The sequence below is a fragment of the Sinohyriopsis cumingii genome, chromosome 13 (assembly GCF_028554795.1).
Source record: "Sinohyriopsis cumingii isolate HCF-2022 chromosome 13, ASM2855479v2, whole genome shotgun sequence".
NCBI classification, from domain to species: Eukaryota; Metazoa; Mollusca; class Bivalvia; order Unionida; family Unionidae; genus Sinohyriopsis; species Sinohyriopsis cumingii.
The window spans coordinates 14673563-14697842 of record NC_142973.1 but is presented as its reverse complement, the minus strand read 5'-3'; the positions used below and the strand labels follow the sequence as shown (position 1 = coordinate 14697842).

The 24280-nt window shown below is 35.7% G+C and overlaps 1 protein-coding gene across 1 annotated transcript; it reads right to left on the bottom strand.

Annotated features, from left to right (window-relative positions):
- Positions 1-822: 822 nt before the first annotated feature.
- On the bottom strand, positions 823-22981 carry LOC149784969 (uncharacterized). The gene is made up of 6 exons (XM_089978627.1): positions 22804-22981; positions 19379-19390; positions 18910-18950; positions 9812-9919; positions 7071-7210; positions 823-2959 (listed from the first exon to the last, which is right to left on the bottom strand). Exons 1-6 carry the CDS (start codon positions 22928-22930, stop codon positions 2671-2673), a joined length of 717 nt encoding a protein of 238 aa, XP_089834753.1. The 5' UTR covers positions 22931-22981; the 3' UTR covers positions 823-2670.
- Between the last annotated feature and the right edge of the window lie 1299 nt (positions 22982-24280).

Sequence of the window (24280 nt, the reverse complement as noted above, 5' to 3'; positions counted from 1 at the left end):
CCAACTTTAATCCTATTCATGAAATCAGGTCTTGCAACATTGTTTCAATGACAATTATGATTAAACATTGCATTTTTTGTTTGGAATTTGTTTTACATACATTTGAACTATTGCTCATGTGATATATTTGTACTAAGTTAAATGTCATAAAAGTTTATAGTGTTTATATGCTTTTCATTTACAAATGAAAATACTGAAGTCGGACAACAGATTTAATGAAAGCAATAAATTAGCAGGAAAAATGCAATCAGAATATTAAATTTTATAATAATCTCAACAAAATAGAAAGTTGTAACATTTTTTATGGAAAGAACATTTTACTTCGGTTCCATGAAGGCCACACAATCTGAATACATTTATATAAGACAAAAATTCTAGAATTTTGTAAATATTTTTTTTTGAACTTAAAAATTGCATAACTTTTTTCCAATAGAGACATTTTAAAAACTTAAACTGTTTTGGAATGCCGTTAAACAGATCTATATATATAAAAAAATCAAGTGTTTTCAGTTATTTAATGTCAGAAAAATGACTGGGGTTGCTAATTGTCAAGCTCCTATAAACCTTTATTCCAAATCTTGTCAAAATTTAATCAGAAATGTGACCTCCATAGAAGTAACACGTTGATCAGCTGCAAAATCATCTCATTAAAATGAAAAATCTAGTTCATTACCAAACTTGTTCAAAATCGTGACAAATTTATTTTAAGAGTGAAGACTGGTAGAGAAAAATGGTCCTCCAAGCAGTAACAAGCAACTGTCGACAGTTGAGACACAGGTCTTACCTTAAACTCATCTGACCCAATAGCTAAGAAAACAAAACTTTCAAAATGATAAAAGTTTCCTTTATTTTAAATGCATGTCAAAAACGAAATAGAGTTTAGCAGAAAAATGAAGGCAGGTGAAACTGAAATTTCAAGAGGATGGCAACAAATATTTCATGGTATGTCAAACACATCCTGCACATTTTGCCTCAAAGAAATCCTGCATAATCCAGCACAATGAAAGAGAAGAGGTTGACATGTCTTCAAATACAGTCACAGCAGTCAAAGGCTTCTATTCTCTGTTGCCTTCATACTTGCAAATATCATTCACAGTAACCAGATCCTAAGGGTATCATTGAGTGCTTATATTCTTAAATGTGTTGAATTCACAGCTTCCCAAAATGAAAACTGATGCTTTTTTGTACTTACCTTAAACAGACCTATACAACAGGACAATATTTAAACAGGATAATATTTAAGCATTAATCTGAGCTCAATACATCTATTAATAATTAAAAATAATTAAAAATTTGTACTGCAAACATAGAAAAATTGCAAAGAAAAGGCTGTGTAATCGGTAAACCTTTTTGACCTGGATTTAGCTGACCTAGATTGTCCAAGCTTTATCCATCTAGCCCACTAGTTTCTGATAGGTAAACATTTGGCTCCTCAGTGTAGGCATTAGTAGCGCATGGTTGTCTTTGACCTTTAGTCATGCATGCAGTTTTTAAACCTGCTATGATTTACTATTTTTGTTCTACTGACTTTTGTAGCCCAATCTATAGGTTTCCTTCTTAACCTAAGAGCCAGCCATTGACAAAATTTGGTTCTGGTATTCAAGATCCAATTATAACCATTTATTTGTGTGTGGACATGATGACCTTCATCTGTGACCATTTGACCACAAGATCAATATTCTTATTTCTTATCTTAGTGTGAACCATACATGGATTTGATGAAGGTGCATATCTAGAATGTTTGTCATGTGAAAATTAATTTTTTCTTTCAGGGAGCGACAAGCTAACCCAAAACCAATTAGTTACTTCCTTAACCCCACTGTAAGCCATCCAAAACCTTGGGCGAAGTTACATAGTCAAGAATGGAAGGGTGATTTTCATCAGCCTTGCAATAAGCCTCTTCAATACTTCTGGAACAAGTGATCACCACAGTTTAATCAAGGTCTGTAATGTGTGGAACCATTTAATCATTTTAGTCCCAGTGACCTCTGACCCTAAAATTAACATGCTTCTAAACCATCCAACATGTGTATTTTTCCTCTTTCAGTCAGTGACCATACAATTGTACCACCAAAGTGGAGGCCATTTACATCTGATCAGAGAAAGGTACATGGTGTAAATTATATTGTGCATAAGAAGAAAAAAAGGACCAATAATGAAGATGTAGACATCAAAACGTTACGTTTTGACAAGTATGTATTTTTAAAAAAAATCGCAATAAAACACTATTTTACAGTTTTACACATTCAAATGAATTTTTCCTACCAAAAGCAAACTTTCATCATTAACTGGAAATTCACTGTTCTTTTCATAGCATAGTTGACAGCACAGCAAAGATTTTCTACGCAGCAAAGGCAAACACTATTGGGAAAGAGTGAAATGACCATCTGTCCTATAATATGAATACTGCTACTGGTCTGGTTTCAGATGAAGCTCAAATTGTTTCTACTTATGTGTGGTACTTCATCAGATTCTTAATGTCTTCTAAAAGTATTTATGAACGAGTACAAGGAATACCATAATCATCCTATCGTTTTGTTTCTCAGTATCTGACACAGCACATGCATCTTCCATTTATATGCACATCGTTGGTTTAACCAGGTTGTCCTGGAATTACGAGGAAAATTGGTCCATTTATTTGGTAGTTGCTGATTCAGTCATGGTTACAACTCATTCTTGTGAAACACTTCGAGAATGTGAACGTGAGGCTGATTTACTTTTATTACTTTTCTTTTCTCCATTTACGCCTGGTGATTTGCTTTTTGATCTACTTGGAGAAATGGACTTAGAACGACTGCGGCTCTTCGAGTGACTGTTAGAATGACTCCTAGACCTCTTAGTTTTGCTGCGACTGTCACTTCTGGATCGCCTGTTGTCTTCCTGGCTCCTGCTTCTGGACCTAGACCTGCTTCTCCTGGTGCTTCGGCGTCTCTCAGGAGACTGAGACCGGGATCTGGATCTGCATATTTCAAAAAGAATGTAATCATTGGAAGTAACAAAACCTTTGTTAAAACTTGCATGTAATAAAATATATACATATGACCATGTACATATTTAACACAAGTAGCAAAGAATGACTAAGATTTCAAAAGTCATTCTTTTCTGCTCGAAGTAGTGTTGCAATATTTTAACTTTCTGCCTACACAGATGAAACAGGAGTATATTCGAACTAATCAAAGTCTTAAAGCATACTATACTTCAAATGAATGTATACCATGTCCCTTCCAGGAAATAAATTCTGTTTAACCATATCAGTTATACCATATATTATATATGTACTAGCCTTTCTGTGATCAATTTTCAATATAAAATTAAAAAGATGAAAAAGTGACATCACCAATATTGTGAAAAGTAGGGGAAAAAAATGAAGATTATGCTGATAGTCCAGGCCTCCCAAAAAGATGAAATTGTTTTTTGTAACTCCTGTCCATTACTAACCATTGTCACTAGTTTAAAGCTCAGCAACATACTGAATAGGATGCTTGCACGGTGGACAATGTTTAGGTTTAGCATTGCACATGACAGTCAACAGCTATCATGTCTCAGATCGAAACATTACCAGAGATGCCAGCCCTCCAGACTCACAATTAGTGAAAAGTTGGATAAAAATTAGTGAATTTTGAACACAATTAGTGAAAAACTATATCATGACACCAACTCCATCCACTTCGATGGTCAGAACTGCCTTATATGAAAATCCCAAACCGAAAAGCTGGTTATGTACAACAAGAAAGCTCACAAACAATGCTTCAGCACTGGTAGCATGCAGGTTGCTTCAAGTACTCCAAAACTGAAATCTGCAAGGGTGCTGTTCCACATCGTTCTGCCACATGCCCCCATGGGCTCATATCATTGCTTACAATTTATCTGTCATACATGTTCCATATAATATTACTACATGGTACATGTATGACAGGTAAATTCTAAGCAACAATACCAGCCCTTGTGCTCATTCCCAATTGTAAAATTCTTGGCATACTACTGTGTGAAAAGTATGATGTACACTGATGTTTGAAGGCTGAATGCTAGGCCAAATTTTGGTGTAATCCAATCTATACTTCACTTTTTTGTGGAATACAAATCTTTTTTCCATGGAGGTGAGAACATTTTAACTGCAGTGTAGCTTAATTACAAAATGGTATTAATCCAGAAGATGAAACCTTGAACAGTGAACGATTAGTGGTGTCCGCGCATGCGTGGAAAACTGAACTCGAGCAAATTATGATATATGCTAGTCTTTCAACATAAAAAATTCCAACACTTGAAGAAGCTATCATGTTTTCCAACCTCTATGTGCTTTTTGCTACCAATGTGCTTCATCACATCTTCCCTGTCACCATGCCCAATGCTAAAATTTAAGGCAGTATGTGCAAAAAGCATGACGTATATTCCAAACTAAATTTCCCTTTTTGTGCATTTCTTTTTCCTTGGTGGTGAAGATGCTTAAGATGTGATGCCAAACAGTAATTCAAATCAGTGTTGGCAGCGCATGCGCAGAGAAAAACTCCTGTTAGGCCCCAGTTTCTTTCAAAAGCATTTGTAAAATTACTCATATATATATTAAAATATGCTAAAATGCTTGCTACTGGGTCAATGGTACCAATTGGCTATAGTTCTAATATTACTAGCAGTGCCGGACTATTTTGGCAATGGCCGATATCTTGACAAGCAATCAACGGGATATTTAAAATATTTGAGAACTGGGGAATTTGTGATTTTTTGGCATGTGGCACGATACCATGAATCGCTGTATCAAGTCATGCAATTCATGCCAAAATCATGAGGGTTGGCAGCTATGCATTACATTCAAGAAAGGCTGCTTGAATTTCATGAGGTAAACTATCTTTTGAGACTTAAGAGTATGCCAAGCAAAGAACATATTTCAGCCACAATAATAGGGCTTGAAGGGCGATATCCTTTTTCTTGGCATTCACATTCAGATCAAATTTATCTGAATTTATGGATGCCAAAACCCATGAATGATTCTATTTTTTTTTTAAAAAAAAAAACAACTTTGGTTTACTATGTTAAAATGATCTGAGAGATCTTTATCGTGATTGATATCCCTCTGCCACAACGTCCAAAAGTACCGGATATCATTTGAGGAAAGAGGGGCCAGCTTTTCTCCTTGTACAGCTAGTAAAGAAACAGCCAGTTGTGGAATCGAGGTACTCAAAGGGACAATGTTGCTGACTTTACAGCAGTCCCTGAATACACACCACTTTTCTTTATAAACCTTTACAGTGGAGAGCTGTCTTGGTCACTAAATACTCAACAAGGAAAGGTCTAAATTGTTTCCTTTGCAAGGCTACCTGGACAAGAGCCAGGCATAAAGGAGAAGTCATTCTGGGTAGGGATGGAACATCTGTGACCACCATCGAGAAGATTCAGCTTGACTGTTGTCTCCCTAAACAGATCTTTTGTCAAATCAGATTGCAGTTTGACTAAATTTCTGTGATTTTTTTTTTTGGTACTAAGGGTGAGTAGTCAATGGCACACAATCCCTCCAAACTTATTGAAAATGTGTCTCAAGTTTCTGGGTCTGAAACTGGGCAGACAAGGTTGACACTTCCACCTCGTCTCAAGGAAGACCCCTCAATGAATGATCCTAAACCAAGTAAATTCAATCATCAGACCCTTTCTCCAGAATATTCAATCTGCGCAAAATGTATCCGATGTGTACATTGATAATGAGTTGTGCATCAGACACTGCCAAACCAGAATTCAGTTCTGATGATTTGGTCATATACACAAACTTGCGCACATAACTACACCAATATTAGTCAACACCATCAAATTATCTGACATGATTTGTGGACAATTTTCCCGACTTGTAGCCTGTGATGTGGTTGCTCCACTAATACAGGAATTACACCATCTCATTCATGATCCTGACCTTTGGATTGAGTGGATTGGAAAAGGGAAGCCAGCAATGTCATCTGTAAGGGGCACATGAAAAGATGACCCAGATGAATATCGATCCAATGCCCCTTGGAATAACCGAAGGAGCTGCAATAACTATCTTTTTGTAATTCAGATCCTGCTGGAAATAGATTCTACAAGTTCAACGATCTGTACCATACAAATGAGAGTTGTACCAGTTGGAGATTAATGATCTTGTCTAGGTCTACTGCAGCCATGACCTTGTACCCTGCATGACTGTTGGGGATTGAGGACATTCCGACAGTGGCCTACCCTGAAAATTTCTTCCATGGCAGCTTTGAACATGAAAATGGTCCTCTCCAAGCGGATGTGTGTGTTTGTGATTTGGGTTTTTAGCTCTGGGGCATGATGATGCAGACAAGTCCCACCCAGTCACATTATCACTAGGCAGGCAACACTAACCTCTAATGCTGACCACAAAGTCAAAGGGGCAGATCATTCATGCAGAGTGGGCAAAACCTTTGAAATAACACGGGATATTTGGGAGGTCAAAAGCATCATGTTGCCTATAGTGTAATGAAAGCTTAAAACGGGCAACATCTGGTTGCAGCGCAGAGGAAATAGGCAGAACTTAATACATTTGTCTAGATATTATATACGGCAGAGATGGCTTTTCTTTTTTGGGGGGAGGGCTGGATTATCAGATGGCAAGCTTATTGTCCTAACAGTAATGTGATTGGGGTGTTATCTTAAGGTGAAAATAGGGAATATGTATAAAAAAAAAATTCTCAAAAAAATGGTGAAAAGTGAATTTACCCTACGCCTTCTTGATAGTGAGCCTCAAACAAGATTTGTTTTAAATCAAAGTCCTTCAAAAGTTTTGAGCATGAACAAAATTCAGGATGAACCATTGGAAAGAGATGGACATAACACGGTATGCTTTCTCCACTGCTACTGCAAAGAAACTGATGCAATGTTAAAAACTGCAGATGGAAGAGCAACCAATGATATTAGATTCTTAATGTTTTTGTAAAAAATTTCTATTAAAAATCCAGATGCCCATGACATGAAACTCCCCATACTACTACTTCATTACTAAACTTTAACCTAAATTACTAGTTACTGAAACAGAAGGGGAAAAAAATAGGGAGGGGAAAACAAAACAAGATGCAAAGGGATCAACTCACCTTCTTCCTCTGCCACGCTTTGGAGATGGGGATCTATAACGTCCAGACCGACCAGGTCTTCTATAACCATAGAAACGGTCATCTGGACAATCTCTGGCCCAATGTCCAGATCTGTGACAACGGTAACACTCATCATAGCCCTGAAAAAAAAATAACAAAGCCAGTCAGAAGAAAAGCAAGAGGAATGAATAGGAAACAAGAATGGACTCTGGGTAGCAGTGGTCTAAGGCATTCGCCTTTGCCAATCACTGCCATCTAACCCACTTCCAGGACACTGCCAATGTGGGTATTTAGGAAAGTTGCCAGTGGCTTCCCATGGGTTGGTGGTTCTTACCATTTTTGCCAAGGGTACTACCTCTGCCAGTTATACTGGCTACCATGTACAACCTATCTCGCACTCAGTACTGGTGCTAAACCCCAAAACAAGCATACCCTGTCCAAAAGGTCCAGGAGACAAGTGTTCCACAAAAGGACCAATATACTTCAAGCCCAAATAAATTTGTAGCTAATGGACAAGTAGACCTAAACAAAAAATTATGTAAAACCCATTTCTTTTTAAGTCAGCAAGACTCTGACTTTGGCACTCAAAACCAACATGCATCTTTCATACCTTCAAGTGCCTGCCAACCTTTCAACGTCATGGTCCAGAGATCAAAAAAACATTTTCTTCTTTCAGTCAGGGACACAGACTTTTGTTTCAAAATCAACATACTTCATTCTAATCTAATGTGCAAGTCCACCACAAACTTGATACAGTCAAAAACTAAATTTTGTTGTGTAAATAAATTTTCTTCTTTCAGCCAATGACTTTGACCTTTCACTTTCTGATCCCATATTTGATACTGTATGGTGCATACAGACAGCTATTTTTCAAAGACTTTCGAAATACCCATTTCATTCTTCATTAGATCCACCCAATTTCATTTCAAGACTCTTACACAGACTCTAAAAAGAGCATGGCTTTTTAGCTCTTCGATACACAGGTAGAAAACTTACAAAGTGCAGTACGCTATAAATAGAAAACCTGTTACCTATTTGACTCCATACACATAGGCCTGCCTGTTAACTGTTAAGCAGTGCAGTGTATATTACGTTTAACAGCAATTTTAACCATTTTATATTTTTGGTACACATCTATTATGTATGGAAAAATTTAAGAGTTAAGTCTGATAGTTATAGCTGTGTAATTATTTTTCACAGAATTTTTTTATGTGCTTTAAAATCTTGGGAGAATTCATTCACCATCAAGTCGGTGAAGCCGCATGACCAACCGTAGCTGCCATTTCTCATACTCGAAATTTATAAGTTCCTTGTCTGCGTCTACATCACTAAGTCATCTGAATTTGATAATTTATAAAAACTAATTGCTGCCTACATCAATATCAGAGTTTTTACCTAAGTCATTGAAGCTTTCATAGATTTCAAGATTCTAATCGTGCAAACTCAAGTAACTGAATGAAATCCGCGACCTCCATTTTGAAGAGTGGAGAATACGACCCAGTTACTTTATATAGCAGAATTCTACAAGAGTATTAACAGCGACCACGTGATCTGACAATGGTCATTCACAGCAATGAATGCAGTATCTAATAAGGGGTTTTCCCTGAAGGTGGCACTTCGAAAACCCACTAAAAATGGCCGACGTTTACTGCAGGCATCAAAAGATGCTTCCATGAGAATGGTGTAGAGGCATCAAAAAAGGCTTGTATGCGAATAGAGTAGAGGCATCCAAAGACGCTTGCATGAGGAAACAAATTAAATTTGTGGGGACGGGATATACCGAAAACGCATAATCAAAACATGTAAGCGTAAGGCATAATTTAGTGAAAAAAAAGCGTAATGGTTGGCATGTATGCAACAGCCATTTCTATTTCCACACGTTTTTTTAAAACCTTTAAGCATTTCGTGTCATGCTCTCTCTCAACAACTCGTAACACCATGTTTTACAAGCATGCATCTTTCCATTGCCATCAGTTTCTGCTTTAAAAAGAGCAAAATCGTATCTGATCAGTCCTTTTCATACAGCGAAACAGGCTCAGAAAAGGTTACCAGTTAAAATGTTGGAAACAAGTGAAGAACATAACGATCAAATTTTTTAAAAACCTGGCTGGCTGTGAAGGAGTTTGTGTTATTAATTAATTTACAAATTTCGGTTCTTGTTTTGGTGCACAGGAAACAACTCCATTCAAAAGAAGCAAAGTTAACAAGACTTTCAAGATGACCATTCCAACAGTTTTGGAAAACGAACACTAATAAACTTGTCCAAAGAGTGAACAGCATGCCACACAAAAAAAATGTCCTGGTTTTTAAACGGCTGAGCCAAAGAATAAAGAAAAACATTATCACAAAACCCAGACTTGCCAACAGTTAAAGAACGAATATATCTATATTTTTGAAAATCTAATATTTTATGTGTACCTTACAATATAAATATTGCAGACATTTTAATGCATGAGCTGGGGCCCACAAGTGACCTAAATCACTCATTGCCATCTCACCTGTTTGTGTGGGTTCGAATCTGAGGCCCTACCAATTTTGGCATTTGAGAAAGTCTGCTAGTAGCTTCTCATGGGTCTGTGGTTCTTTCTGGGGTTTTCCCAGGTTCTTCCTCCACTATTTATACTGGCTGCCATGTATAGCCCATCTTGTGCTGAAAAATGGCATTTAACCATATAACAAGAAGAATACATCAGCTTCATCAAAATTTAAATGCTAAAATTCAGAAGGCTAATGAAACTTACCCTGCTGCTTCTACTTGGTGGTAATGAACGTCTTGGACTTCCTTTTGCCCACTCAACAATTATAGCAGATCCACAAATGTCCCGGCCATTTTCATACTTTATGGCATCCTACAATAGAAATGTCAAAAATTAACCCCCAAAACTCAAGTGCAATTAAAATATAAACATGTCTCATTTTCACAATGTGAAGCAAAATGAACCAACTGATTAACCATACTTTAAACTGCATTACTGCAAAAAGCACAAAATTCACACTCAATTACATTCAAGAATAGATAAAAGTATTTCATTCCATCATACATGCATTTTAAGTACTTTTAATCCACAATAAAGCTACCAATGGTTGTCAAGGCTGGATTCGAAATAATAAATTTGGACACGGCGACAGTTTCTGCTGACAAACAAGTATTTCACATAAAACATGTACATACCAAGTTGTGTTAACCTTCAAAAGAACTTAAACTGTAACATCAGTGGTGATGCAAGAAGTTGAATGAATATACAGGGTACTTCCAAACCATAAACTGGAATTGCTTTGCAATCTGGTGAAAGGTAAGCACATGACAAAATCTTTAATATGGATTCACGTACTTTTGGGCAGTAATTCAATTGCATGGTTTACCGCTGCATATATCTTAGACACAAAATTCTGCAAATATGCTGAAACTTCCTGTCAAACCTTTAAAGAACCAACAAAACACTATTAATACTTCAGTACCGTGACTTTGACTTCCATTTCTTTTCACAGGGTTACTTACATTAAAGCAAAGATGTGAGATTTAGTGTCTAAGAATCAAATTGAAGGATAGAACTTGCCCAATTTTTTAACTACATGCTCTAATACAGGTCTAGGACTGAAAACAACATTTTGGCCATTTACAGATCTGGAGCTATTCGCCCTGAAGACTAGAGATCCAAGCATGAATGGTGCATGTATGCATGCTTTATTTCAATATAAATAAGGCTGTAGCAACTGTTCAGATCTACTGTAACCTATATCACAGGTCTCAAGCACAGACTTAATTCCAACACAAAATTTTAATTATTTTGTTATCTGAAACATTACTCAAAATAGAAGACAAAATAATACAATTTAATAAGCCTTGAATTGACACTGGTCTTAAAGTTTCAAAGTCTTGAAATAAAATTTTCTTATTATCTGATAGCTCTGTGGTTCCTGGACCGATGCCCTATTAATAACAGTTTAGGTAACAAGCGTCTCAACGTGTATATATAGACAAGTTGAATGTGAAATTCTGAGCTATAGATGAATCTGTCAAAACTGGAAGGTGGAGTTGGAATAGGGCACTAAAAGAAATTCTACTTGCTGTCCTAGATTCATTTTATTCTACTGCTTTAAAATTCAGCTTATCACCAAAGAAGGAATTCAGAGAATATTTATCCCTCCCCACCCCACAAGGGTTAGAGTCACATCATCTTTAAGTCTCTATGTGGAAAGGAAAGACAGACAACTTAAAATACAATGCCTTAACCCTCAATTAAGATAGCACCATAAATATGGTACACAATGCAACTTGTGCTAAAGTACAAGAATACATAGTATCATTCATCGATCTCAAAAGGTTTTAAATATATGGAAATGCAGTGAAAGTGTGCTGAAAACTGAAGATACTGAACCTTATCATCTTAATGAAGATAGAATTCCAAATGTGATATCTGCTAGAAATAATGTCCAAGTATACCAAATTTCATCCATTGACATTGTACAACCTTCACATGGTAAAGTGAAATGAAAGGTGTAATGGAATTCTGAAAATCAGCTGTCACCTTGAAGACAGGACCCCCTCCAAGTGATACAGGTGTGCAACTTCTAGTGATGGTGCACAAGTACCCATTTTCATTACCTAATCTCAAAGCTTTAATTTTGCAAATCAGATGGGAAAGTGTTCCCATACACTTAGTGATGCTTTACAAGGGCAATATCGAAAGTTTCGTTCTTTAATATCAAATGGCTTTAAAGTCATTGAGGGAAAAATAAGTGTTGGACAGAAAGAAATGTAAATATTGTGGTACAAAGGTAAGGTGATAGGTTTTCTATTTATACCAGATTTTTTAAAAATGCCTGCATGATACAGTGGCTTTTCCACAATGGAGATAACAAGATTTTCAGTTTATTTTAATTTTAAAAAAGGTCTCATGCAAAAAGTTCAAAGCTGTATAAACAAGAGGACATTAACAGCACACTGTATGCTTCAATGTTTACCATAATGTTTAAATGTATTCAAAGTTTACAATAACCAAATATTAAATAATTAGACATTAAACTTTTCACCGTATCTACCTGATAGGATATACTCAACAGCAAAACAGCTATTATAATGAGCATGCTGCACCTCACTCAACCTGTAATTGTTTAATTTTGCTCTACATCCTTTATTTCTAAATTTTTTAGGAATCAGTTAGCACGCCAAGTCTTTATTTAACAGTTTAATATACCTGACAGTTTCCAGTACAGTATCCATAGCATTGCAGTAATCATTTCCTATATATATATATATATATATATATATATATATATATATATATATATATATATATACACATACACACACACACAAACATATATGGGGGAAAAAAACTGACATAATAGATGGACATGTACATCAAATCATTTTAATAAAAAAAAAAAATACTGATCAAAGATTCCAGTAACATGTTATCAAGATATCAGTAAACCAACCTGATGTGTAATGCTTTATAATTTATACTATAATCAGTTACTGCCAACATTTCTTCCTTTCTACCAAATACACATTCAAGAAAGGAACAAAAATCACACTGAACAGTCCTCTAAAGCAATGATGAAGTGTACAATCGGAACAGGTAGCCACATGCATGTTTACATTTTTTGGGGTAAAAATACCATATAGTAAACTAAGCCACTTACACAACCAAACCTTTTTAAACACCAGTTTTCCTCTTTCAGTCAGTGACCTTGACCTTTCACTTTTTGACTTCCAAATCGATGGGCTTCTTCCATTCTAAGTTAGGTTCAGGTCTGTGAACTAGAATTTGTGTTATTATAGGGAAATCATGTGTCCAGTCACTGTGACTTGAATTTTGTCTCCCAAATCCATGGGGTTCTTTCTTATCCAAAGTACAAGCTATTCATAGAGTTGTCATTTGGTGACTATTTTTCTTCTTGTAATCTGACTATGACCTTGACTGAAAAAACAAAAACAATATTCCTTATCCCAAGTGCAACCCACACAAAAGTTTGGTAACTGCAGATGGTAAAGCAAATTATTGTGTGCAAACCTTATGAATGGTAAAGACATACTTGAACTTGCCTGAAAATGTAATCAGATGATCTACAAATGAAGGCAAGTGACTACCTCTAATCATTTTTGCTTCCAAGTGTCAACAAGGTTTGCGTCAAACCCCAAAAAACATCAGAAACAAGTGCAAACAAATTTGAAAAATTACTGTAAAAGCTTGAAAATATGAGACACCTGCACATGGATAAAAAAATATGCCCACAAAATTTCATTTGTCAACACTGAGCATAGCTGAATACAATCATGCCTACAACAAGCTTCTCATGACAGTTTGGCAAAAGACAGGTATGGATATGACCAAATCAAGGTGCTATTGAATGGATATGATCAAATCCAGATGCTATCATTATAAGCAATACCATAATAAACAGATGCACACCCACAATATATCATTGAAGAAGCCTGTCTACAAGTTCCACTGGCAATAATGAGAAGAGGCCACAACTTTGCAAAACACTGACAAAAAAATGGGACTCTGACATGTCTCTGTTTTGCATCCACAAGGTCCTTCAGTACGAGCGGAAAGTTAATCAAGCAATGGACAGACAGATGTACAAGTGGACAATGGTAAAATGCCACCTCAAAAGAAATTCACTTACAACTTTAAAGTACAATAAAGAAAACAAAAAGCCCAAAGTGGGCCTGAGATCACTCACCTGTTCACACGGAATGGTTAAATATGATAAATTTGCCAAGAAATCTGGGTCAGTATGACTACATCCATTTCTTTCAATGCTTTCAACTTAATATTAAGAAAAATAACCGATTCAAAGTTTCCTATGTTTTTTATTATCTTTTTATCTGCTGCTCCATCAGCATCATTTATCCAATATTGCAAGGCCCAAAACCTGTATGGTTTTTGCAAAGTTAGTCAGATTCTCTTTTTTTCTTCTTAGTTTAGTAATGTTGCTTACACATTATTTTTTTGTTGTTGAGTAATATGGCTGTTTTAAGGTGGATTGGCATTATTTGTATAAATCCAAAAGGCATTGAAGCCAGGATCTTTCATCAAATGTATTAACAGTCTAGTGGGTTTTGATAAATTATCAAGGGTTGTTCTCATATAGCAGCCATATTTGATGGTGGATCATCATTTGGAAAATTTTGTTAACTTGTACAGATTAGTTTGTGTTGTTTTAAGGATTTCTGTTTTTAAATAAAGGTGGCCATATCCAATGTAGGTTATCAAAATGGCAGGAACATTTTTAGAAAATGGGCAGTTCTCATCTGTGCATCCCAAGATGTATTATAACTTCCACGCGAGATGCAAACTTTCTAATCATCTGTATCTGCAGAACACGAGTGGCTCAGTGCTCAATGCATTTGACTCCAGACTGAAAAAATGCTCTCTGAAATCCTACACTCAAATCATGGTGTCTCTGGAAGCCAAAGTCAAACAATACAATTCTGGGTCATCCAATCCTTGCTAGACCACGAGACTCCACATGTACCTTTGAATCAAATCAAAGCACAGAAGGTGCAATCAACCATTACTAGTATGTACTCTCAGCTACCCAAACAGCTAGTCCAAAAAAAAAATGTCCTTCTGAAGCACAGAATGCACATCATTCACTATAAAGGAGCTTTATTCTCACTCGTACTCTTCACAATTCAGTTTTGTTGTACAATATGAATACTTGCCAAGTTCACACTATGGGGTAATTTGGACAAAATATCCACTTAAGTCTATAATTTCACCCACAAAGGCCATAAAGTTAAGTTCACTCTACCTTGCACCAATTTCACATTACTCATTCTTTTGTTTCAATCCATTAATAATCACAGCAGATGTATAGTTTTGTAACAAAATTTTAGTCAAGGAAAAAGATGGAAAGTTTGAAAAGTCTCGAGTCTAAATGAGCACAAATACCAGAAAATATACTGCCATGCATGGAATTCCTACACAAAGTTTGCAAGTGATAGTTGAAATAAGATGTGAAACAGGGCCCAATACAAATAAGCTTATCATTTCTTATCAGTGACATGAAAAGTAGACTTCGGGTATGAGAACTGTTGCAGATTTTCAACTGTAACCTATTTTCAATGCGTAATCTTTTACAACAAATGTCATGCAACAAATTTAGATTTTTTTTTCTTCAATGATTTTGTCAACTTCGAACAGGATTTCATCAATATCTCAATCATCTGACATGAAAATAATAAACTTCTCCCTAATTTTGCCAAATTTATCTTATTTGCAGTGGAGAAATTACTTCACATAAATATTATAGTACAGTTGAGATGGACTTAATACACTTTAATGCACTTAAAATGCAATGCCAAGCTTTTGTACAATTAAAATGTAGAATATAGTTCTGATCTAGAAACATGTTACAATTATAACTAACAAAGTATAAGTACTGGCATGCAAGAGTGAAGAAGTTTTGAAATATTACAAAACAAAATGCTGGGGTTTATGTGTTGCTGTGCCATAAAACACCAAACCAAACCAAAATAAGCATCTGTATTTGGCAATTAAGAGTGTACTAGGAAAACACCAAACCAAGCATCTGTATTTGCCAATAAAGACTGTACTAGGATAGTGTGAAGAAATGTACAGCTAGAGCAACTGCAAAGGCCAAATGTGGAGAAAATTTTCAAAATACAAGTCCTTCAAGCTTTCTGTACAACATTACACAAATTTAATCATATTTTCTGATATGCAGATACAATTAACGAGTTGTACTATCCACAATTACTGACTGCATTGCCCCTCTTGACTAAGGTTTGGTCTGCTCTTATGCTTTGCTAAAACAAGCTTACCAACCACTTTGTAGAAGTATACTTACTGTAGTCATTTCAAGTAAAAACCAATTTATTATGATTCCATAACTCGCCAAATTAATCTCCAGCAGCTAGGGTAAACAATAATGATGAACAAAACCAAAAAACCAACAGACTAAACAGTCTGAAAACAAAATTTTGGATGTCTGCTTGATCAAAGATTTTGTTAAAATTTTGAATCTTCATCTTATTAGCTGTAAAATTTTAACTTTTAAATTGTCCCCATATAGCCAGTATTGTACTGACATACAATTCAACTACATCCATACATATATACATACTGCAACAGATAATTAACAACAATAAAAAAAAAGCCTTTTGGCTATATCAGAGTACAGGCACTCTCAGAAGTCAATGAAAAGACCAGACTAAGGTTGCTTGTACATTATTTCTAAAAATAACCGATGTTAAAATATGCTTTGAGAAGCTACACCCAGATGTCAGATTTAGCTTAAAATCACAGACAGCCAGTGATATGATCATAGTTCAGGCATCGGTTACTTTAAGAGAGAGGGTTACCAGTAAACAATCTAATTATTCCTACCTCCAACTGCACTAGTACGAATGGGCCATTTGAGAGGCAAGGGTACATGCAGCATAAAAGAATATATGTGGTCATTAGCACAGATACTTTACAGGTGTTACAGACCTGCCAACCCTGATAATACCCTCTCAGTAAGGCAGTTGATTTTTTTTCCATAAGTTAGACACATATCAGCAAGGTGCAACAAATTTCATAAACTGCTCTTGTTAAGCTGCAAAACAGTTAAAGGTTTGGTAATCAAAACATCAGTGAACATTATGTTCAAATGAAAAGTTTGTAAAATACATGTTAACCTTATTTAACACTAGTACAGTTGCACAAACTGCAGTTCTAAACCCTATGCAGCAAAATGGCCTTGGAATATTTTTCCCCGATTTCACATGACAAAGGAAATCACATCTCCCACCAAGAGATATCCAATAAATCTAAGTGTCCCTTCCTGTTTTTATTCGCAAGAATCTGAAGATTCCGAAGCGTTCTTCTGTGCTGATAATTAACACTTTTAAAGAGATTTATTTTACCCTTTGTCTTCAGCATGCATTGCTTGCTGGATGCCATTTTTAAAAAATATATAATTAACAGTATGATCATGCAGATGCTTTGCATGAAAAAATATGTGCCATCTAAAGTAACTGAAGTACTGCTGTAAAGTTTGTTCTGTTCCTTGAACATTTCCACTAAATTTAATATGAAATCCAGATCCAAATCAAACACAGATGAACCAATTATTCTGATTTTTCAGAAACAATTTAATTTTTTCATAGGTTTTGCTTTTATTCCATCAGTTATTTTAATGGTCATTTATGTAAGACTTGTGGCAAAATCTTAAGGGTTGGCAAGTCTTGTGTTAGAAAAGAATAAAATGTAGGTCACAACCTCATAAGAAAGAATGGCTAGATACAGCTGACCACTCTCTTAGATGATGAAGTCGCGGGTTCAAACCCTGGTCTAGTTGTACCACAGACTTATAAATATGGTACTAACAGCTGACTCATTTGGCTTGATGCATTAAAGTTAGGTTTTAGTGGTGAGCAAAACAAATTACTGGTGTGTGACAATAAACATTTTGAGTTGGGGTTGACAAAGCCTCTTGAAGGTATTTGATTAGTTTTTGGCCATGAGAGTTATGAGCTTAAAACTGTTCCAGTTAAATATATATATGGGATCCAGGAAATGTAGAGGTTTTACACTTAAACAAAAAATACATCCTAGGGTACTAAAATCACAAAGATTCACACGAAAATGACAAAAATGTTAAGTGATGTCTTCTATTCCATTTTCCACGTGCCCTTCAAGAATCTAGAGTATATGTAACCTGAACAGCCTCTAATGTATTCAGTAACGTTTCAGTTATAATATTTTTGTGTATTTCAATATTACCTCAAATTTTGGTTTTATTTATATGTTAATACATGCAAACCACTTGAAAGGCCATTATACCAGGCCAATGTCTGCAATGTTTGAGTAAAACTGTTGAGTAAAAAGTGATTTTTGAAAATTTTGAAAAAGCAATTGTCAATGGGCACATAACAGTGGCAATGCAGAGCCATACCATAAGCTAACATGGCCTCACGGCCAGGTGAGCTAAAAATATTTTATTATTGACATACTCCCATTATCTTGTGTCAGAGGCTTATTAATGTCGCTGATGACGATGGCGCAGGTGCCTGGGTCCAACCTGGTCATGTGGCATTGGTCACATGGCTAAAGATGGACATGATAAAGCTCGGACTGAGTGACCATCGACCAGTTGCTCAGGCTAATCGGGTCATCTGGGTTACACTTGGAAATCTTACAACACTATGGACGGATCATTGGTACAGAAGGGGTCTAGAAAATGGTCCAACTGAGCACGGAAACAACACGGTTTGGAGAAATAAATGGTTCGGAGGCCCAGCTAAGGTGGTCTGGCCATGGAAAATTGGACAGGAAGCCTGGCCGGCCGGCATGACTTTTGTGGAAAGGCATTATCAAATGGCTTTGGCTAGGCATGGAATGGTTGGAGGACTTTTCTAAACTCATTGGTACCTGGATTGTGGGAGGTCTGCTGAGTTATATGTAAATTTAGGAAAATATCATTAATATGCATATATAGCACATCTAAAAAGGATACACCATAGATATATATAAATATACACATGTATGTAGATTATCTTTAAAAACATATAAAGCAACCATCTATAATTAATGTTACTCTATTTCACCACAAGTAATAGTCATTCACTTAGATTAAATTTAAATACTTTCAATCTTAGAATTTTGCCATAGTCAACAATTCTTAAGCCGGCTGCCATCTTATTCGTACCTACAATAACCACTCCTGTATAATTTTATTTGTAATATAACTGCCACTTGACAACTACTGATAATGAATTTCAAAAGTAACCATCACAAGAGGTTGGATTCACCAACATTTATTGTTATTCAGTTTCTGTAAATGTTAAAACTTCTAAACTCAAAATCTTTTCTACCTCTGCATCTCTTCTGTCTTCAAAATCAACAAAGGCATATGCTGGAAAAAGGAATAAAACTGTACATGAGTAAGCTCAACACTAGTTGAAAGAATTTCAACCAAAAAATAAATGGCAGATTTATCATTTATATCAATATTCAAATTATCAACTTGCAAAAGCTACATTATTTGTGTCGTTTCCACATAGAACATTTAGATTATGATCAAAATGTTTCAATTTAAAAAAGATTTTCAATGCATTCATACCATTGCTTACCATTGTAAATACAAGCAGTCTCCCAAGTTAAATATAACAAAGGAAGTGAGGCTCAAATGACTTGTAATTAAAAATAATCGAGTTCCCAAGTCTGTCTTTCTTCAACAACACTTATACTTCATTATCAGCAAGCAGACAATCAACTATCATGAAAGTATGACCTTGACATAAACCAACATGGATAAAAAAATAATGTAATTTTATTACTTACCCATCTCTGCACCTGTAAAATAAATAAATAAAAACGTTCATTAAAATGTAAGGGGGGGGGGGGCATTAATCTTAATTATGTAATACTCATGTTATTAAATCTTCTCCAGGTCCTAGTCCAGAGTTCAAGCGAAAAAAAAAAAAAAAAAAAAAAAAAACCCTCATCAAATTAGTAAATGGAGGTGAAGAACAAAAAGATATAAACTTAAACACAGATGCCCCAACTATCTCATCTCCATTCATCTGGAATAATGCACTTCTTTCACTTCAACTAAGACTTCTGTGTGATTTTCGTAGTGTTTTTGTTCTAGCATACAAGTAATCCTTTGTGACTTTACTGTCTGGAAAATGTGTACAAAATAAATCACCAGCAACAACAGTAACTTAAAGGGGAAGGTTCAATTTTAAAAGAAAGTTTAATAAACCAAATTTCGATCAAATTACATCAAGGTTCTCTCTAGTATTTCTATACATAGTAAGTTCATGCAGAGTTGTGTATGATGAAGCAGCAACACTGATGTTTATTTGCTTTTTCGTGCTCCTGTATTTCATGGGCGCCTCCATGCCTAAAAGCAAAATCACATTACACAATTTGCAGAACAAAGTTTTCTCCTTCACTAGATGGTTTCACAAATTTAAACAAGTTGGCACAATTGTCCTTCCAGTTCAGTTTTCTCGTCTTTCCTGGAGAAAATTCTGCTTTTCCATTCAACATAATTTGTTGTTGTTGTAGGGTTTAACGCCATTTTTCAGCACAAGATAGGCTATATACATGGCGGCCAGTATTAATGGTGGAGGAAGAACCCCGAAAAACCACAGAAAGAACCACCAACCCATGAGAAGCTACTGGCAAGCTTTCTCACATACCCACATTGGCCGAACATGATTTGAAGTTGATTATGAAGATGAGATACCATGACAATGGTAACTGTTTGCGAAATCCAATCATATTGTAGAACTGTATTCCTATACATATGTGATACATTTCTATCAGAATGAAACAGAGTGCCCATCTAAACTGTTCATTCCAAGAAAATTTATTATTTTTTAAAATTAAAAACCGTTATTTTTTGCACACAAAAAAAAAACATCTGTATTCCGTTCCAAAATATGGGACAAATACAGAAGAAATGGGACACATGGCAGCTATGCAATAACAGAACACACTGCAGAATGGCAAAGAAGAGAGACCAAAATCACATACAATACTGACCTGAAACGAACCCTTTTAAACAAAACAAGGCATGAAATTCACTGATGCTGGGGATAGATGGTTACTAGGTCAAGTTCTCTAAATAAATTTCGGTCCAAAGTTCATGAGGAGGTTTAGATAGTGACTAAGAAGAAACAAAAAGTTCCACTAAGGCAATAACAATGGTGTATGAAGCTCCACATGCCTGATCAGTTGTGAAATATGCAAGTCTGACCCTAGTCCTGCAATGTTAACCCTTGACCCTGATATTTGTTTTTGGGTGTTGAAGTCTTACTGCCTAAATAACAATGCTGTGTAGCATGTTTTGATGCAGGAAGACATCGTAACTAAAGTAAAATTTTCAGGAATATCTCATACTAGACATCCCATAACGATGCTTTTCAACAAACTGAAGTCATAATGTTTTAGTCTGACTTCACTTACTCTGATATTTTTATTCTAATTAATTCAAATTCTCGCACAAGAAAATGGACACATTGTCAAGTTTTGTTGGCCTACATCTCATTTGTCTGGAAAGCGATGGAAGCTGGGAATGCCAAAATCGGGTTAAGTTGAAGTATAGTTCTTTAATGAAGTGTACAGAGTTATACTAATATTTAAGAAAATGTTTAGATAGCTCGTTTCGTTTAAAATTCTTATTATCCTTTTAACCCATTTTGGTAATGCAAGCTTCCACTCTATTCCAGCCAAATGAACCCAAAAGCATGTCCATTTGCTTGTGAGGGAATTTTATTAGGAAAACGACATCAGAGTAAGTCAAGTCCATGTAAAACATTATAAAGTATATTTGTAGAAAAGCACCAATATGGGCTGCCAAGTGTAAAATATTCCTGAAAATTTGACACTGTAGTGGAACACGCTACACAGCGCCATATTTTGAGCAGTAAGACCTTGATGCCCAAAACAAAAATCAGGGTTGAGGGTTTACTGGTTAGGGACCAATTCTTGCCCCATACCAATTGTCGCCATAGTAATAATAACTCGTGACCGCACGCGAAGTTTTGGTTCCTGTTTAGAAAATAAGAAGATTGATTTAAGCTGACAAGTCCGAGCAAAAATAAGCATTCGGTAAATCCATTTAGTAAAGAAAATAACCAAAATCCCCACTTTAGCCCCTTACGCCTCCATTTACTGATGCGGGGAGTCACGTGGTACAATTAGCATACATAGGTCAACAATAACTACATCATAAAACAATACCTTAATGTAGGCTCCTGCTTTTATAGCAGATGCTGTAAAGGAGAATTACAACATGTCCAAAATTAAGCATCCTCAATTAAGAAGTAGACATTAATGTAACCTTTACATGTCACATAATGTGTTAAAAGATCCCCGTTTGTTCAACCAGTGATTAAGTAAAATTTCATGCATTCCTATCATAAATCGTAACTGGTAAAGAATATTAATTTGAATTACAAAGCAATACAAATTAAAAATTAATTAATCAGAAACGAAATTTTCTTTTAATGAAAGAAAAAATATATATAATCCAATAACCATGTGTGAGCAGATCATTAATTTTCAACATGTGGCGACAACTGGTACTGACTCTCCCGTAAAGTTCAACACCAACACCGTTTTAACTAACGGTCCCCACGTAACCGTTCATGTTGCTGATTTCACATTTAACACGAGGAAAAAAAATGTTAAAGGCCCTGCTTTTATGTATTCTACTGCCAAGGAGCAAGTTCATGACGGTAGTGGATGATTTGAAAAAAAAAACAGGAAAAAGTGGCGAGAATTGGTCTCCAACCAGTACACATTGTAGGACTAGTCTCAAAAAGTTTTAATATTTATATTAAAAAAATTTAAAACTTACTTTAACACGCAAACAATACGTTTTTGTTAGCGACCATCTGGCTGAAGTGAGGTTAGAAATTATACGCTGATGAATGAAACTACTGTTTCAGAACATGTTTTTCGTTTTGTATATCAAGAATGCTCTTCATTTTTAAACGGGGGGGGGGGGGGGGGTCGGCAACATGCCAGCGTGTTCAAGCCATGCAAATTTATACAGACAGAATTTTTGCTGCATCCTTATAAAATAAGAAACAAGAAATTAAACTACGTGATATTCATTAATCAAAAACGGTGTAACTAATCTGATCCCATTAATTCAATTTCAAGTAATGCACGCTTTGCCATTTGGTTCCGCCATTTTGAGTCGTTCCACCACGTTGCATAAACTCTGTCAATGTCAAGAAGAAACTAACCATATTTGATTTCACATCTTGTCATTCTCCCATAAGGTTCAAATACATCTTCAAGGTCTCTCACTCGAGTACTTTTACCCAGCCGGCCTACAAACAGGCTACCCTCTCCAGCCGAACGTCTCGACATTTTTCAGCTACACTGAGCTCCCGGATGTGCACAAGTCCCCGTATGTTCAATCAAACAAGAGTCTAGTCAAAATATAGTCTGGTTCCCAGTCGTTATATTGTAATTACATCCCATATAGGGCGCTCTGAGTCTGAGAGGGTGACAGGTGTTAAGTGATGTTGGCAATTGCAACACGCCAAATGGGGACAATTTTGGCATACTTCTATGCTATTTTCATATATGGTGCCTGAAATTTCTTTGGATTTGCAGTGCAACGCAGGGAGAATATGAAGCAGGGAACCAGACTAACCAGTACGACCAAGCTGTATACTTTATAACCCAAATCATGCACATCAATTATACATCAAATTGAAGTTAAGCAAAAATTCTAATAACAATACAAGCTGTTTTTAAAAGCCAGAATAATGGTGAGGAATGCTGGGAAATTCCGTTTCTTTCAAAATTTAACTCGTTGCAAACTACGAAACTATACAGTCTCATCAGTAACAGAGTAATTTCAGAAAAATGTAATTGCGACCTAGGTCAAATAGAGGGGTATATGATCTTGTTTACGTTTGGATTATTCAAGTTCGCCTTAATATCTAAGCAGAATGAGTCTTACTGTTGCGTTCAGTTTTCAGTTTGGGTGGATTTATTTATTAAATTATTATTCACTGGAATTATAAAGTGTTCAATAATATTCTCAGACTTAAACTTTAATTTGAAATTATAGTGAATTCAGAAAAGAACATTTGCATGATGCCAATGTGATACAGGAAAAGATTGTTAGCACATCACCACATAACCGGCCATTGACACATTAACACGTTCGAGACTATATGCACCTTAACCCATTCAGATTTTTTTAAAATACCACTGGAATTCAATTGGAACTTCATACGCTTGGACTTGTGATATAACTTTTAGGACTATTTGGGATTTAAGTCACAAGTTCTTTTTAAATTTTCACTTTGTACTCTTTGAAAATAATAGATTTGTTTCATTTTAAAAAAAAATTGTTGGTTGTCCCTCTTTTCTGTTACTTCGTTTAAGACCATAGATTTGTAACAGGTTTCACACGATGCGTTTGTCCCAGCTGGAAATGTTATAATGTTATAGTGTGTTAGCTGTGCTGGGCGAGAAATATAACTTTGTCTGCCATCTGACTGAAATGAATATGAGTAGTACTATGGGGAGATAAAGAGCACGTTCTTTATTTAATATCACTCCCGTCAGTAAAAATAGTGGGACACTTGGGAGAAAAGCTAGAAATCCTCTGTTAAAATGTGCATATGTTTTACTTGAGACGGGTGGGGGGATATGCTGCACAAAAGTAGTAATATGGGCCACTTGGGAGTCAGATGATAATAG

Excerpts from the sequence above, each read along its gene's own strand:
- LOC149784969 (XM_089978627.1), bottom strand. The coding sequence starts at position 22,930 with ATGTCGAGACGTTCGGCTGGAGAGGGTAGCCTGTTTGTAGGCCGGCTG. Across the intron at positions 7,211-9,811 it reads CACCAAGTAGAAGCAGCAGG|GGCTATGATGAGTGTTACCG; the intron begins GTAAGTTTCATT and ends TTTTTTTTTCAG. Across the intron at positions 2,960-7,070 it reads AAGCGTGGCAGAGGAAGAAG|ATCCAGATCCCGGTCTCAGT; the intron begins GTGAGTTGATCC and ends TGAAATATGCAG.